This window comes from Puntigrus tetrazona, chromosome 18, assembly GCF_018831695.1.
Source record: "Puntigrus tetrazona isolate hp1 chromosome 18, ASM1883169v1, whole genome shotgun sequence".
NCBI classification, from domain to species: Eukaryota; Metazoa; Chordata; class Actinopteri; order Cypriniformes; family Cyprinidae; genus Puntigrus; species Puntigrus tetrazona.
In genome coordinates, this window is record NC_056716.1 from 3,653,865 (window position 1) to 3,667,567 (window position 13,703).

General features: G+C 36.5%; 1 protein-coding gene across 2 annotated transcripts in view; it reads right to left on the reverse strand.

Moving 5' to 3' along the window:
- Positions 1–2,139: 2,139 nt before the first annotated feature.
- Positions 2,140–13,703, reverse strand: part of ranbp10 (RAN binding protein 10) — a 23,294-nt gene continuing 11,730 nt past the window's right edge. Inside the window, exons 4-15 of one of the 2 annotated variants that reach the window (XM_043264544.1) lie at positions 13,514–13,681; positions 13,325–13,347; positions 12,487–12,671; positions 12,261–12,373; positions 10,710–10,818; positions 8,581–8,729; positions 7,701–7,911; positions 7,398–7,534; positions 6,202–6,347; positions 5,800–5,911; positions 5,434–5,589; positions 2,140–4,821 (exon numbers count right to left, since the gene is read on the reverse strand). In XM_043264544.1, the coding sequence (XP_043120479.1) occupies positions 5,459–5,589; positions 5,800–5,911; positions 6,202–6,347; positions 7,398–7,534; positions 7,701–7,911; positions 8,581–8,729; positions 10,710–10,818; positions 12,261–12,373; positions 12,487–12,671; positions 13,325–13,347; positions 13,514–13,681 (1,484 nt within the window). In that variant the 3' untranslated portion in view covers positions 2,140–4,821; positions 5,434–5,458. The remainder of the gene's footprint in view (positions 4,822–5,433; positions 5,590–5,799; positions 5,912–6,201; positions 6,348–7,397; positions 7,535–7,700; positions 7,912–8,580; positions 8,730–10,709; positions 10,819–12,260; positions 12,374–12,486; positions 12,672–13,324; positions 13,348–13,513; positions 13,682–13,703) is intronic. The other variant, XM_043264545.1, reaches the window with a different exon arrangement.

Consider the following 13,703-nt stretch of genomic DNA (forward strand, 5'->3'; position numbering starts at 1 on the left):
TACTTTTAGCATTTTGAATGTCTGTAGTTCATATATTTAACCAAAATGACAGGTGCGTAGAATAATATTTTTGGGACCTGTGATTTGTTCCTTATAATTTCAGAGAAAATAAGGAAAAGCCTGATATTTCCTTTTTTAACAAGAGGTAGAAACCGGATGCACTTCGCCCACAGTACAAAGAAGTTGAGCATTATTGCATTACACATGAAGGACACATTAGATTTGCGATACCTTATCTCAGATTGCAGGAAATCAATGTGATGGAATCGCTTCGACTAGAGAGATCGGGATTCTCCACCTTTGTGACCCCCTACAGTTTTTTTTTTTCCTCCCTCCCCTCTTGTATATCTATTAAAATCATAACAACGTAGCTTTTTCTAAAACAGACATTAGGACTGTTAGTATAATTAAAATAAACACAATTAATTGCAAAAATACAGCATGCTAAATTTGCTTTAAAAAAACCCCAAATATGTACTAAATCTGTTTTCATGATTCCACAGATGGTCTCCACATGCGTAACCCGGATATTTCTTCAGAACTTCATTTTGTTACTCATCTAGCCTATAATAACTTCATAATAAACACATCAGCAAAAACCCACAATTAACCAATACAAACGTTCAGAGCCACTGACATCTGTTGGGGGACGGATTTAATAGTTTTTTGTTGTTTTTTTAAAGTTGTAAACTGCTCGTAGAGTTTGTGATAAGTACAAAATAATATGCAATATGTGTAGCATATTTGCCTAATATATTAGGCTAAAATATCTGGCATGTTGATTGCTAATTTAAATAATACTTGCATTAAAGACATTCGAGGTGGTTTACTGAGGCCCTCTAGTGGCCCCCTGTCATCGGTTGAGGTGTGAAATAAATGGAGGGGATTGGCGCCATCTGCTGTATAATACCGGTAGTGGCTCTTTAAATCTGTTTCTATAGTTACGGCTCCCGATACTCGCCTGCAAAATTTACATAACAGTTAATTTGTAAATTGATACAGCATAATGAGCAGGCACAGAAACGCATTGAGAAAGCCTCCTTAATTTAAAGAAAATGCTCAGAGGGGGAACTTTCGGAAAGACTGGTTATACTGGTTATCGCTGACGATCCGTGTAACCGATCCTCTCAGGCGTAAACGAGTAAATACAATTAATTGTACGTTAAGTTCGGTTATATCCTTAAGGCCATGTTTTTGTATATTTTTAATGATCTAACTTACATCTAGAGATGTAAATATAATACTACTGTAAAGGGGAAAGTCAGCATACAATTTTCCGCTCAAATGTTTAGTTGTAAAAGACTTCCAGTAATAATGAAAATCGCTAATTAAATACAAAATGAATAAGTATTTTTTTTAAATGAAGTATTACTGTAATACATTACCTGATTTGCTATCACTTGGCCCAGTGGGTGGTGGCGAATCTGTGGTGGTCAACGGTGAGCTTTACTTAGAGGAACTTGATCTGACAGATTTCAAACGTTAAAAGAGCTTAAACATATTCACTGCTCTCCATGCTTCCAAGCTAAGTTATACGTTTAAGAAGATGGTAATAGTCTTATAATTATTTATAAACACCAACACATTTACTGTGATGATTTCACAGAAGGGTCAGAGGTGATGTCCATGTATTTCAACATCCAAACATCTCAGGAGAAGCAAGCCCGTGTTCAAGAAGGGGTCAGGAGAAAGTCTGAAGGTACAGGATCATTCACCTCCAGCCTCTGGAAGAGACTAATGACCTGCTGCATGTTGATGAATCATTAACCTTTCACTCCCTCATAAAGCCACCTGTGGCATAAATTCTTAAATCTTGTTTTTTCTGGCTATATACATGCATTACTTTCAATATACAGAATACTTTAATTTCTGTTTCATTTAAACGCATTTATAAAATACTACTTTCTTGAAAATACGTCTCTTTAATCAATGGAGCCTTTCGCCAGCTAACATTTTCGTGCATCCAATCTGCTAAATGAATTCATTCAAATGTAGATGTAATAAGGCACATATCTCAAAACTGAAAACGTTTCACAGTAGATCCTAAACCACGCGCATTTTCTCAATATGTAGTACCTGCCAAAAATGCGATATTAGTTTCCATACAAAGACCAACAAAATAACACAAAACTGACACAATTTGCTCATGGATGTGTATTTTAATAAAAATAATTCTGTCAAAATTAAATGAGTACAATATTTCTTTATCATGTTTCCAGTACATAGGTATGTCTCTTTTTTTTTCTTTTTTAATCGTTTTTCTTTTTTATGTTGTTTTAAAGGTTTTTAAAGGTTCATGCTAAGTAGAGGGTAACTCATTTCACAATTGCTAAAAGAAAACTCAAAATTAAAATCATAATAGAAGTAAATTGTGCACAGCTTGCTGTACTCCATTCCATTCATCCTGCTCCATTGTCTTTTGAGGCAGGAACGTCACCACATGACTAAGATGATCTCGACAAAGGTTTTGGCTACTTTCTTCCCTTCCATATATGTACGTAGGTCCCTATTTAAAGCCAATGAGAACTTCTATGATGGATAACTTTAAAAAGACAATATTCATTATGGGTGGTTAGATTATGATGAGTTCCAAAACGTATTTGGCATTAAAAAGCCGCCCCATGACAAAAGGTCTACGACGCATAGGTCAGCAGACGTATGCGCGCTTCTATACAAACTGCCATTTTGTAACTCAAACATGAGTAAAAAGTTACACAAGATGTCCCCATGCAACAATATACCACCGTTTAACAACCAAATTGACCCATTAAGCGGAGTAAAACAGTAAAACCAGATTGTTCGGGATCAGGAAATGTAAAATCCCCGCCCCACACAAATCAGACTAACACATAAACACTGCTAAAAACAAATGGTGGGGCTCAAAACAGTGTAGTCTGTGATTTTACTCTGCCTTTGCGCCTATACTCATTATGTAACTCCAGAGTTGGGAAGGCCAAGTTAATTTGAGCTATTCAGAAGCATGTGCAACCTTCTAGTGACCCCGTGACCTCCGGCTTCCGCCAGGTCAACCTGCACTACACACACCTTGTTTAAACGCCTGTCAGGATACAACGAGCTAGACAGCACTGTCCTAAGAGTAAATGAGGTATAAATGAACAAAAGCAGGTGTAGATACGGGAATGTAACAATCTCATGATGGCCAGCAGCAAAAAATGTGGGAAATAAAATCGGCTAAGCTACATTCAACACCACGGCGGCGTGCTGGCAAGTAAAATGCTGGGTTGACACGGGATCGATTTATAGTTCTTCCTTCGTGGATGACCGGATTTTTAAAGAAAGAAAACAGAAACACAGGCTGCTAATGGGAAATGAAAAGCGTCAAGTGCCTGAGCCAGTTAACATCACATTTACAAAGGCCAAGAATAGGATCGTTTAAAGTAGGGAAAAACCAAAAAACAACTGCACCGGTGAGGTGAGGTGAAGCTCTGGAGCAAAGGTGATTGCTATTTAAGGAGATGTTCTAGGTGCTAAATAAATACATTTTTGTTTCTGTTCATTTGCAGGAACGCTGGGTCAGTCAATTGTCTTGCATGCTGCAAGTTCATACTCTGTCCCTCCGTTACTGAACAGGAGAGGTAGACAGATACAGTAATGCATCGTGTGCATTAATTGAAGTACAGTGCATCCAATGGTAAGTAACTTGAACAACAGTACTTAACAGCCAATGAAACAACCAACAACAGAAGTTGAAACGGTTCAGTTTGTAGTTATTTATCTAAAAGGAGAACTATCAACACGGTGACACTATTCACATGGGTATAAAACATACAGACTTCATATATGAAGTAAGTCTGCAAGCTTCAGTGGAGCTTCTCGGTATAATCAAACTACTGACTTTAATTTTCTTTCATCAAAAACGTTGCGTTTTTATTTGGTACAGCCACAAAAATCAGAAAACCACTTGTTAACTTCAATATACCTAACTTAAAACTCAAAAAAAAAAAAAGTGGAGGTTGGCATTTGCATGATCCCCACTGCTATAAAGATGGTAAAATATCGGTAAAATATATTTATTTTGGGGGGAAAGGTCTATGGTTGAAAATATAAGTCATCTACATTGGACCCAAAGGCAAGTCTGCGTCGTCACTGTGTGTGATTGTGTCTCATGAAACTCGTGCTGGTGCCTGAGATACTAAAGTAGCTTAAAAGACGCTAGGAGCCATGCATTATCTCACGAAACATCATAAAGTCACGCCTAATTCATTTATGCGCAACTCCAACGTCCATTTAATTCCTAAAGGGGCTGTTAAGGTTGACCAAAAAAAAGAAAAAAACGATTGGCTTGTACATAGAAAAGGACCTGCTTAAAAACCCACAGTATGATCTGGTGAAGCAACACCTGTGTCCGCAAACATCCCGCTCTGACGACAAAAGAACATTTGTCTAAATACCTGAGCTCTGACTGAGAAAAACCAGAGTGCGTAGCTCAAATTTTCAGTAGGAACTTACCATTATGTATATTGTTGATATGGTATGCATGAAATACTATGCACTGAATTCACCCATGGAAAAAAAAAAATTTTTTGGGAAGTTGATTTGTTTCAAGATGAGCACAACAAACGGACAAAATATAAACTAAAATAAAAATGACTAGATAAACAGAATAATTAATTATCTTTAAATAGTGTCACACAATTTGTATTTGATAATACTAAATTAAAAAGAAGCCTCTCTTCTCATGTTTCTATTCATTCTGCTCGGCTGCTTCTGGCAAACGGCAAGCGACACACCAATTCAAACGCGTGTTCTCCTCATGGCAACCAACTGGAAAGTCCTCCGCTTAGCTGTCCCGAACACTGCCTGAGGGAAATACACATGGGTTATGTTTTTCTGGAATACTTAAGACCTATAAAGTCTTCAAACATGACAAAACCTTTACTTAAGTTGACTAGCAGAATAACAAAATGATAATATGTTAAAATAATTTGACAATATCACAAAGGAGCATTACACTGTTTTTACACAGTGACCCTGGAAGCCGTATACATTCAAGCTACATATAAAGATAAAGTGGAAAAATGAAAATTGAATGAAAATTAAACTGAAAGATCAAAATTAAAATGTAAAAATAAAAAGTTTAATAAACACAAGAACAAATTACACTAAATTAGACTTAAATTAGAGTTCTTAACTTACTTTTTATATTATTCGTGTAGCATGGTCTGATTTACTAAACCAGAAAACCAACAACTCACACATTTTCTGAAACTATTGTTTGTCTTGATGATTTATGATCCCATGTTAAAAGAGATGAAAACTGAAAAATTACATTGTATTAAAATAAAAATACAAATAAACTAATAATTTAAAAAATAAATAAATACATTTGCTGGAATTAAAAAAAGACTACACTAATAAACTAAATTTTAAATAAGTAAAATTAATTAAAAATACTGTATTTTTTTTAATTACCTTGGTGCTCTTGTCTGGACTGGTGCTAGTGCAAAAAGTTGTCGACTCTGGCGAAGGAGCAGGACCCAGAGCGAACCCTGGCCATCAGCTGCACGCACTCTGTGGCCTGACCCAGAGCCAGCATGAGTGGAGGCTGTTTGGGCAGATTCTGAGACTCTGAATGAGGGAAAAGATTACAGATATCCGGCCATTAAAACCATTGAACATTAAGGAATGAAAATAACAACTGGCCATGTTATCATTCCATTTCAAGCTCTTTTATCGTTCTCGTGTTACTGCAGCCCCATGTAAATTAAAAGACCTACATAAGCGATCATGTTCAGAGAACTTAGTAGAGTGTGATCTCGGCCAGCCAAGCAGCCTTACCCAGAATAGCACTGTTGAGAGCGGAGCAGATCGCCTCTCTTTGCATGGGGTCCAACTGCTGGCCCACGGGGCAATTCCAGGGGTCTGAGTACGCCAGCAGACTGAATGCATCCTAAACACACACAAACAAACAAACAAATGCACTAGCGAGTGGGCACAAAGGATGCAAGTGTACTGCTACCCACAGAGCTAATCAAGTTTCCACTTCAACTGTGTATTTGCATCAGCAACAAACAAGAGGCAGAGGAGTTGAACACATTAGTTTATATGCTTAGAGTATTACTGCACAACTGAACAGTTCACTCCACCAATATTTATTATAAAACACAACAAACCGATGTGTTATGATCACACGATATGACCGTAACACCCTCCCCTCCTCTTTTCCCACTTCGCTCTTACCTGCAGCATCTTTTTGTGAGTGGCGTTTTTGCCGTATTGGCGGCAGAGCTGCTCGCTGAGGGCCTGAAGCTCTCTGCCGAATTGGATCATCCTCTCCGTGGCCGCCTGGTTTCCTCCACACAGCTGTCTTGAGCTGCAGCTGTCATCTAGAGGGGCAGATAAATTACAATGAAACAACAAAAGCAGACATGTTTGCAAGTCTAAATGCATAGTGCACACAGCGATTGCTGTTAAACTGCTTTAATATAGTACTGCTGGGAAATCTTACCTAAAATCTTTCATTAATCTGAGGCTATGTTTAATGTAGGTGAGTGGACCTAGTGGGAATGCAAATGTTACCATATAATATTATGTATGATGTATTATCTTATTATATTATGATATAATATGATTCAAATGGTAAAGACATTTTAAATGTTTTTGAAAGAAGTCTCTTAAGCTCACCATTTTTTGATCAGAAATACAGTAAAAAGCAATATTGTGAAATATTATTACAATTTATTCACTCTGTGGATTACTTCATGCATTACTTCAGACTTTAGTGTCAGAAAATGCTTCAGAACTCATTCTTTGCCGATTCGCTCATCCATGTTGAAAATGTTAACATTTTTGTGGAAATTTAATAAATTTTTTTGAGAAATATTTAGTAACATTAAAAATGTCCATTTAATGCATTCTTGCAGAATTTAAATATTCATTTATTTTTAAAAAGTTAGTACATTTCATTTTGTTCAAAGTTTCACAGCATTCCACAACAAAATAATATAAAATATATTACAATATAATACAATATCAAAAAGTGCTCCATATAAAAGTCTGAATAATATTTTTCAAAGCTGTTTAAGTTTTTTTAAAACACGCACATGCCTGATTTCAAGAAATCTAAAAAAAACCCCAAAAAAACAAAGCACTGGGAGCTATAAAAAAAACTACACACTCTACAAAAACGTTGCAACTACAAAAGACCACACTCTCTTTTTGTAACCTTGGAGAAAACCATTTAATGGGCTGAATTATAGAGAGAGAAGCTCAATTTAGCTGCTCTCGAGGGGGAGAAGGACAGAGAAAGCAGAGAAAGAACTAGTCACTCACTTCAGAGTGAAGAATGAACGAGGGATAAAGGGAAAAAATGTTCACAGCCTGTTTCTTATGACGCTGAACGTCGTGCGTATGTGGTGTGCGAGCATGTCCTGTACCTGCTACCCCATTGCCAACACTGTTGTCATCTGCCTGCAGGATTTCCTGGTGTTTGTATGTGCCATTCATAATGCGGGCTGAGCTTTCTGTCACGCCGTTGCTGTAATGCTCTGCCTCAATTTCCATCTCACTATCACTGTCAACACACAAAAATACACATTCAACAGCAGAGCTGGTCTCTCGGGACCATAAGCAAACAACATTTGTGAGCGAGTTCAACTTTATATGCTCGACCTCGCTTGCGTAGAACCACATATTCAGTTTTTCTGTTTGGTCAAAAAAGCAAAAAGCCAATTACTAACCCAAACAACAACACAGACCTAGTCTCCTGGTTGCTGGTGGCACTGTGGGGCTGGGACTTGGTGGAGTCGGTAGAGTTGGACTCTGAGTAATTGACGGAGGAAGGAGAGGAGGATGGAGAGGAGGAGGCGGAGCTTACGCCTGTGTATTTGTTGTGGCTCTTATTTTTGTTAGTAGGGGTGACCCCGTTACTGCATGTGGGACTGTCTGCTCCTGAGTCATGAGGAGAGAAAGAAATAATGAGAACTATCTTGAGAAACGGTATGAATGAAAGGGCATCACTTCAATTGTAAGTTACATAATCCACCCGACTGCAGTACAGGTGAAACAAGTGATAAAAGAAACCATCTGCTCCACATCTTTTATGAATGTGTTCTCTTGAAGATGTTACTCATGATCAGACCCACACGAAACCTATGCCCACGGAATTCTTCATGCGAACAACTCTTCTTCACAAAGGTCTGCACATCCTTCATCCCTTGCATTTTACTTTAATAAACACTTGGGCTAATTTGATTAACGCTTTCAGCTACCAATTTGATTAGTAAACTAAGCCAAAGAAGATATTAATAAACATGAATTCAATTATATTTGTAATATGTAGAGTTAATAGTGTAAATTTGTTTTTTTTTTAAGTGCACACGTTGGCTCTGTAACATTATTTCCATATAAGTATAATGCAAAAATTTCTCTTTACTGTAATTTCAAAAAACGGGAAATCTTGTGTATAAAGTGCTATCGGAAATACACAAAGTGGGATTCTTTTTGAGGGGGGACTTGAATTGCTGTATCGATGTAATAAATAGATGTTATAATACAATAAATCAAAAAGTGCTTAACTTTTAGGTAACACTGAAGATGTTAGAGGAGGGTGTTTGTTACCTGTGTTGTGCAAGTGAGCGTTGGTGGCTCCGTGCCGTGGGCTCAGGTTGGGGGAGCCGGGATAGCTGTCCTGTGATTTAGGAGAGCGGACACTAAAGCACCGTACCTCACTATCTGTACCATTCACCATCTCCACAAACTGTCGACACCTTAAAAAAAAAAAAAAAAAAAAAAAAAAAAAAAAAAAGAGCAGCAAAAATCACTTTTATACCCGTGAGATCTTGCACACAAATACACACTCACTTCAGACCTGCCAATCAATTCAAATGTCTGTCAAGCAGGTTTGTGTTATCCATTATGCCTACTGACTGACACTGTCATCTCAGCAATCCATTAAACTGTCTGCTTGTCATTCAACTGTTATCCATCACAGAAAGAGAGAGAGAGAGGAGTCAGCTCTCACTGCTTCCTTCCCACACATCCTGGCACTATTCCCACTGCAGCATCTGACATCTGATGACATCCAACAGTGCAATTAAATAATAGCATGCATGCACCTCCATGTAAGGCTTTATATTTAAAAAAAATCTGTTTTATCTTTGTGTCAAACAAAATTCCAGCCAAGTAAACATAATAGCAATTGTTCCCAAAGAGAAATTTAAAATCGCACAGAGGCAGCAAATGCCCCATAAATGCCAGTAACACGTTGAGAACAGGGTTTATTGCTCTGTAGTGCTTTACGCTGATGTAATGTCTGAATGCAGTTTGCTGAAGGACCAAAGATCAGCGATATCACGCTTTCAATGAGTGACGAATAATTATTAAAGGGATAGTTCACGCAAAAGAAGTAGTTGAATACTAGTAACCAAACAGTTGGCAATCCATAATATGGGGAAAAAAATACAATGAGGACCATTAATTGTTCGGGTACACTTGTTTTAAAAGATGTGTTCAGCAGAAAGAAACTCATACAGGTTTGGAACAATCTGAAGATGGGTAAATGATGATAGCATTTTAATTTTGGGGTGAACTACCCCTGTAAAAACTAAGACTGGACTAATTTGATATTGATATTGTGATATTGTAAAATTTTATTACAAATGAACGATGAACTTTTAGAATATTTTAAAGGTGCCATAGAATGCATTGATAGAACACTCAAAATTGTTCTCTGATATCTACATAGAAAATATGTGGCTTAGTTAAAGGCAAAACACCTCCTGAAATGGATTTACATGATCTATCAGAAATAATGTTGTATTATTATATTCTGCTGTGAAAGAAACATTATCACTGTTGCTGCCTTATATTTTTGTGTGTATATATATATATATATATATATATATATATATATATATATATATATATATATATATATATATATATATATATATATATATATTTTTTTTTTTTTTTTTTTTTTTTTTGTAACATTATCAGTGTCCTAATTGCCATTTGAACACTCCCATCTCTGTCAGCCAAAACCAAAACTAACCATTTTCCCCATTTACTCTCAATATCCTTTATATTTTAAAGTGAAAACCGCTATGCAAACCTTTCCATTTTGTTAACTTCATCTATTATTTGCATCTACTTATTTTTGTAGGTGGATCTTCTAATTGCATGCAATTTAAAAGTCATTGTTCCCACAAAAACCTCTCAGCAAGATAAATATTTGGAAGCATGTTCTGAATATATAAAAACCATCAGCAATTCATCAGTCGCTGATGTATGTATGACTTTACTAAAAAACCTAAAAAGTTAGTGCAAAAGGCAGTTCATATTCTACCTTATGCAACAGTATGACTAATCATCTCAGCAGCAGCTCAGTCCAAAGCAACCATTAACTTCTTTTCACCCTGTGTGTGGTTTTTTTTCTAAAATGACAAGTAACAAAAATAGAGCCCTACTTATCAGAATGACCATAGGGCACTTTAGAAACCTTCATTATGTATAACGCATAGTCAAAGACCGCCCTAATCTCAGGCTACATGTTTTCTGAGTACATTTGCACTATGAAACTCCAAAAAGGTTTGGAAGTTCAAATACAACTGAGCTCTACTGATCCCCAGAAAAGAGAACACATTTTTTTTTACCTTGTTTCAGGATTTAAGCAATTCCTCTTGAGCTATTCCAAACAAAAAGACACACACGTGGTTTTCAGAGGCTGGTAGACATACAGAACTCACTTCAACATGAAGAGTAAATTGGGGTTGTGTTCTAGGAGACCGGGGTACAACTGCTGTGTTGCGTCAATGGCTTCTCCAACACGTCCTGCCAATACCAGCTTCTGTATTCCTGCAAGCACAAAGAACAAACCAGTAGTATTTTTTGTTTTGTTAAAGTGGTCATATCATACATTTTTTATCACTCAATGGTTATCCCCAAGGTCCACTTCCACTGTTAGTAAAGTGTTTTGAGCATTCATAATTTAATTTTATGATCATTTTCCTTGTCTTTGAACCTTTTAAACAGGTGTTTTATTGCTCTCGTGCTTTTAAGACTTCTATGTAAATGCCCTCTTCACAAGTGAAATGATAAATGGCACTTAAATGCTAGAGTTTGCTGCCAATATAGTTTTTAAATGCTCTATTTATCTGTAACAAGGTCCTTTAATATAGGGTGACCTTTTTTTCCCTCAGTTGCATCAGATGATGTCCAGGTCTTGGCTTTGCATTACTTTTGTTTACATAAACTGTTTGCTTATAGCATGCAAGCATATGTACATATTCAAAAATCGTGAAGTGCATGAAAATGGGATATAAGCTGTAAAAAAATAAAAAGTTGAATGTTTTTTAACATTCTCAATTCTGAACTTTAATTTTTTTACAGCGTACAGAGAATAATTCAACAGTACATTCACAACTTTGACTGAGCCACTATTTCAGTATCTCACACATGCATGAGCGCCATGTTTTTTTGAGGACCGTCGAGAGCATGCCAATAGGAAACACAAATCCCGGACATTTTGGCCAATTTAGAAATCCTAAAGCGATCAGAGAAAAGGAGGAGGTAATTTGTCACCCATAAAAAAAAAAAAAAAAAAAAAAATTATTTCTAATATTTAGGATCATTCGGGTAAGATAAGCAGAGCTGTTGGTGCAACATACACCAGAACAAGAACAAGGTTAGGAGAGCAGCTTACACTTATCTTATTTTAATTTTATTATGCGTTTAGGAATTAGGCCTATATAATTAATATTTTCTACTTTTAAGAATTGAAATTGAAATCCAAGGGAGTCATTTCTGAAGCTTAGTTTCAGTACATATGATTTTTGCGATAAAGGAGTTTTGAGTTTTTAAAGCTACAGCATACTTTTATTGTACATTAAGCTCTTTTAAAGATTACTGAAAAGTTGATTTCTCAACATTAAAGTATACTCCTCTGTAGACTCTGCCTTTCTTTGTAAGCAAAATCACACATAACATTTAATTCATCTCAAAGCTGCCAGATAACCAATTACGGTAACATTAAATATGCAGTGTGTTTAAATAAAAGATGCTTTACTATAACTCTAACTGATAAATTGATGAAATATTCATAACCCACAATCCATGAAAAGCAATGGTTTTGCTTATTTCGTAAAAAACGTTAAATTACTCATAACAGTTATATTTTTTCTATTACCAAACCACAAACTACCTGTGAAGATGTTTAACTTTAATTAATTCTACCAAATATTCAAATTATACATAATTATCCATTTATTTTTAGCTTAACCATTTGACTTTGTACTCACTCTGTCTGTTTTTTATTGAGGTTTGGTCCTCTTGGATCATGGTCTCTGTGGCTCTGGCAAATGCCATTGCTGTGGCACAATACCCATGATGCACTAGGTAGCTGGACACCATACTGCAGATATGAACACAAAAAGGTTAACGAGGTGAAGAAACATTACGGATCACAAATTAAGGCTGTAGCGTGAAGTAGATGTTTCTGTCAATTTAAGGTGACTGGATGCTTACTTCTGCAGAACAGCCTGCCAGTCTCCCAGTCTTTCTCCGATAGGGAAGCGGGCGATCATGCTGTGGATCTTGGCCCTCCATTCGCTCATGTAGTCTTCAATGTCAAACACAAAAGGCTGTTGGCCGAAATTAGCATCTACTATCTCCCCTGGAGTCTGTAGCCCTACTGTGGGGTACAGGTTAGGCTGAAATGAAAGACGCAGACAAAAAGAGAGAGCTGAGAGTCTGTTCAGAAGATCTACACATACTCCCTCAGTAATTCACAGCACAGAGAATCCTTCGGTCACACCTTAACCGGCAAGGCCTTAACTGAAGCGCCACACAGAAGCAGAAATCCCCATTTGAGCTCATGACCAGCTTACAACACGTTATCAATCCACCGTTAAAGTATTCATTTAGCAGGCTCAGAGTGACTTACAAATGAGGAATGCTACAATACAGGCGATTCATCCTAGGGGGAGCGTAACATGAGATCGGCTGCAATACAAAGATCCAAAGTTGGGCAGAAAAGTACAAGCTAGCACAGAGATAAGGTCTGACGGAGGCCTCGATGTGAAAAAAGTAACTTGACATACAAGCATAAAGTTACATAAAAAAAACCCTGAAATTACTTTTAATACAAAAATGATCCCAGTCTTCTATATACTAGTTTACATAAATATATTTATACCACTTTTAAATATATTATTTTTTATATGTTTTAGTAAATTTAGCACTTCCAACATAAGCTTATTCAAGTTGCTAAGAGAACCAATTTTTATTTAGAGTTTTTTAGTTTTTTTAGTTAATTAAAAACTATTTTTATTATTTGAGTTTGAGGTCTGTGTGCTTTACTTACTGGCAGATCTGTGAAAGCCACACCTGGAGAGAAAAAAAAATAAATAAATAAATCAGAACTCCTTAGTATTGCATATTCTGACATTAGAAAAGAAAAATATCAAAAACTAACTTGAGCCCTGAAAGTGTTTTCTAATGATTAAAGCATTTATAAAATGTATACTTAAATGATATTTTATTAAATTATTACCTAAACTGTGCCCATTCTTGGTGTAAAAGCATGTGTTATTGATGAGGTTCACGCAGCAGCCAATGACGTCGCCCGTTGTGAAGGTTGGGCCATACGGTTGGCCAGTCCCTGAGGAGCAAAAGGAGTGTCCGTCGTCACCATGGTAACCATAGGAGTGCTTGTCCCATCCTGAGGTGAGAGAGAGAGAAAT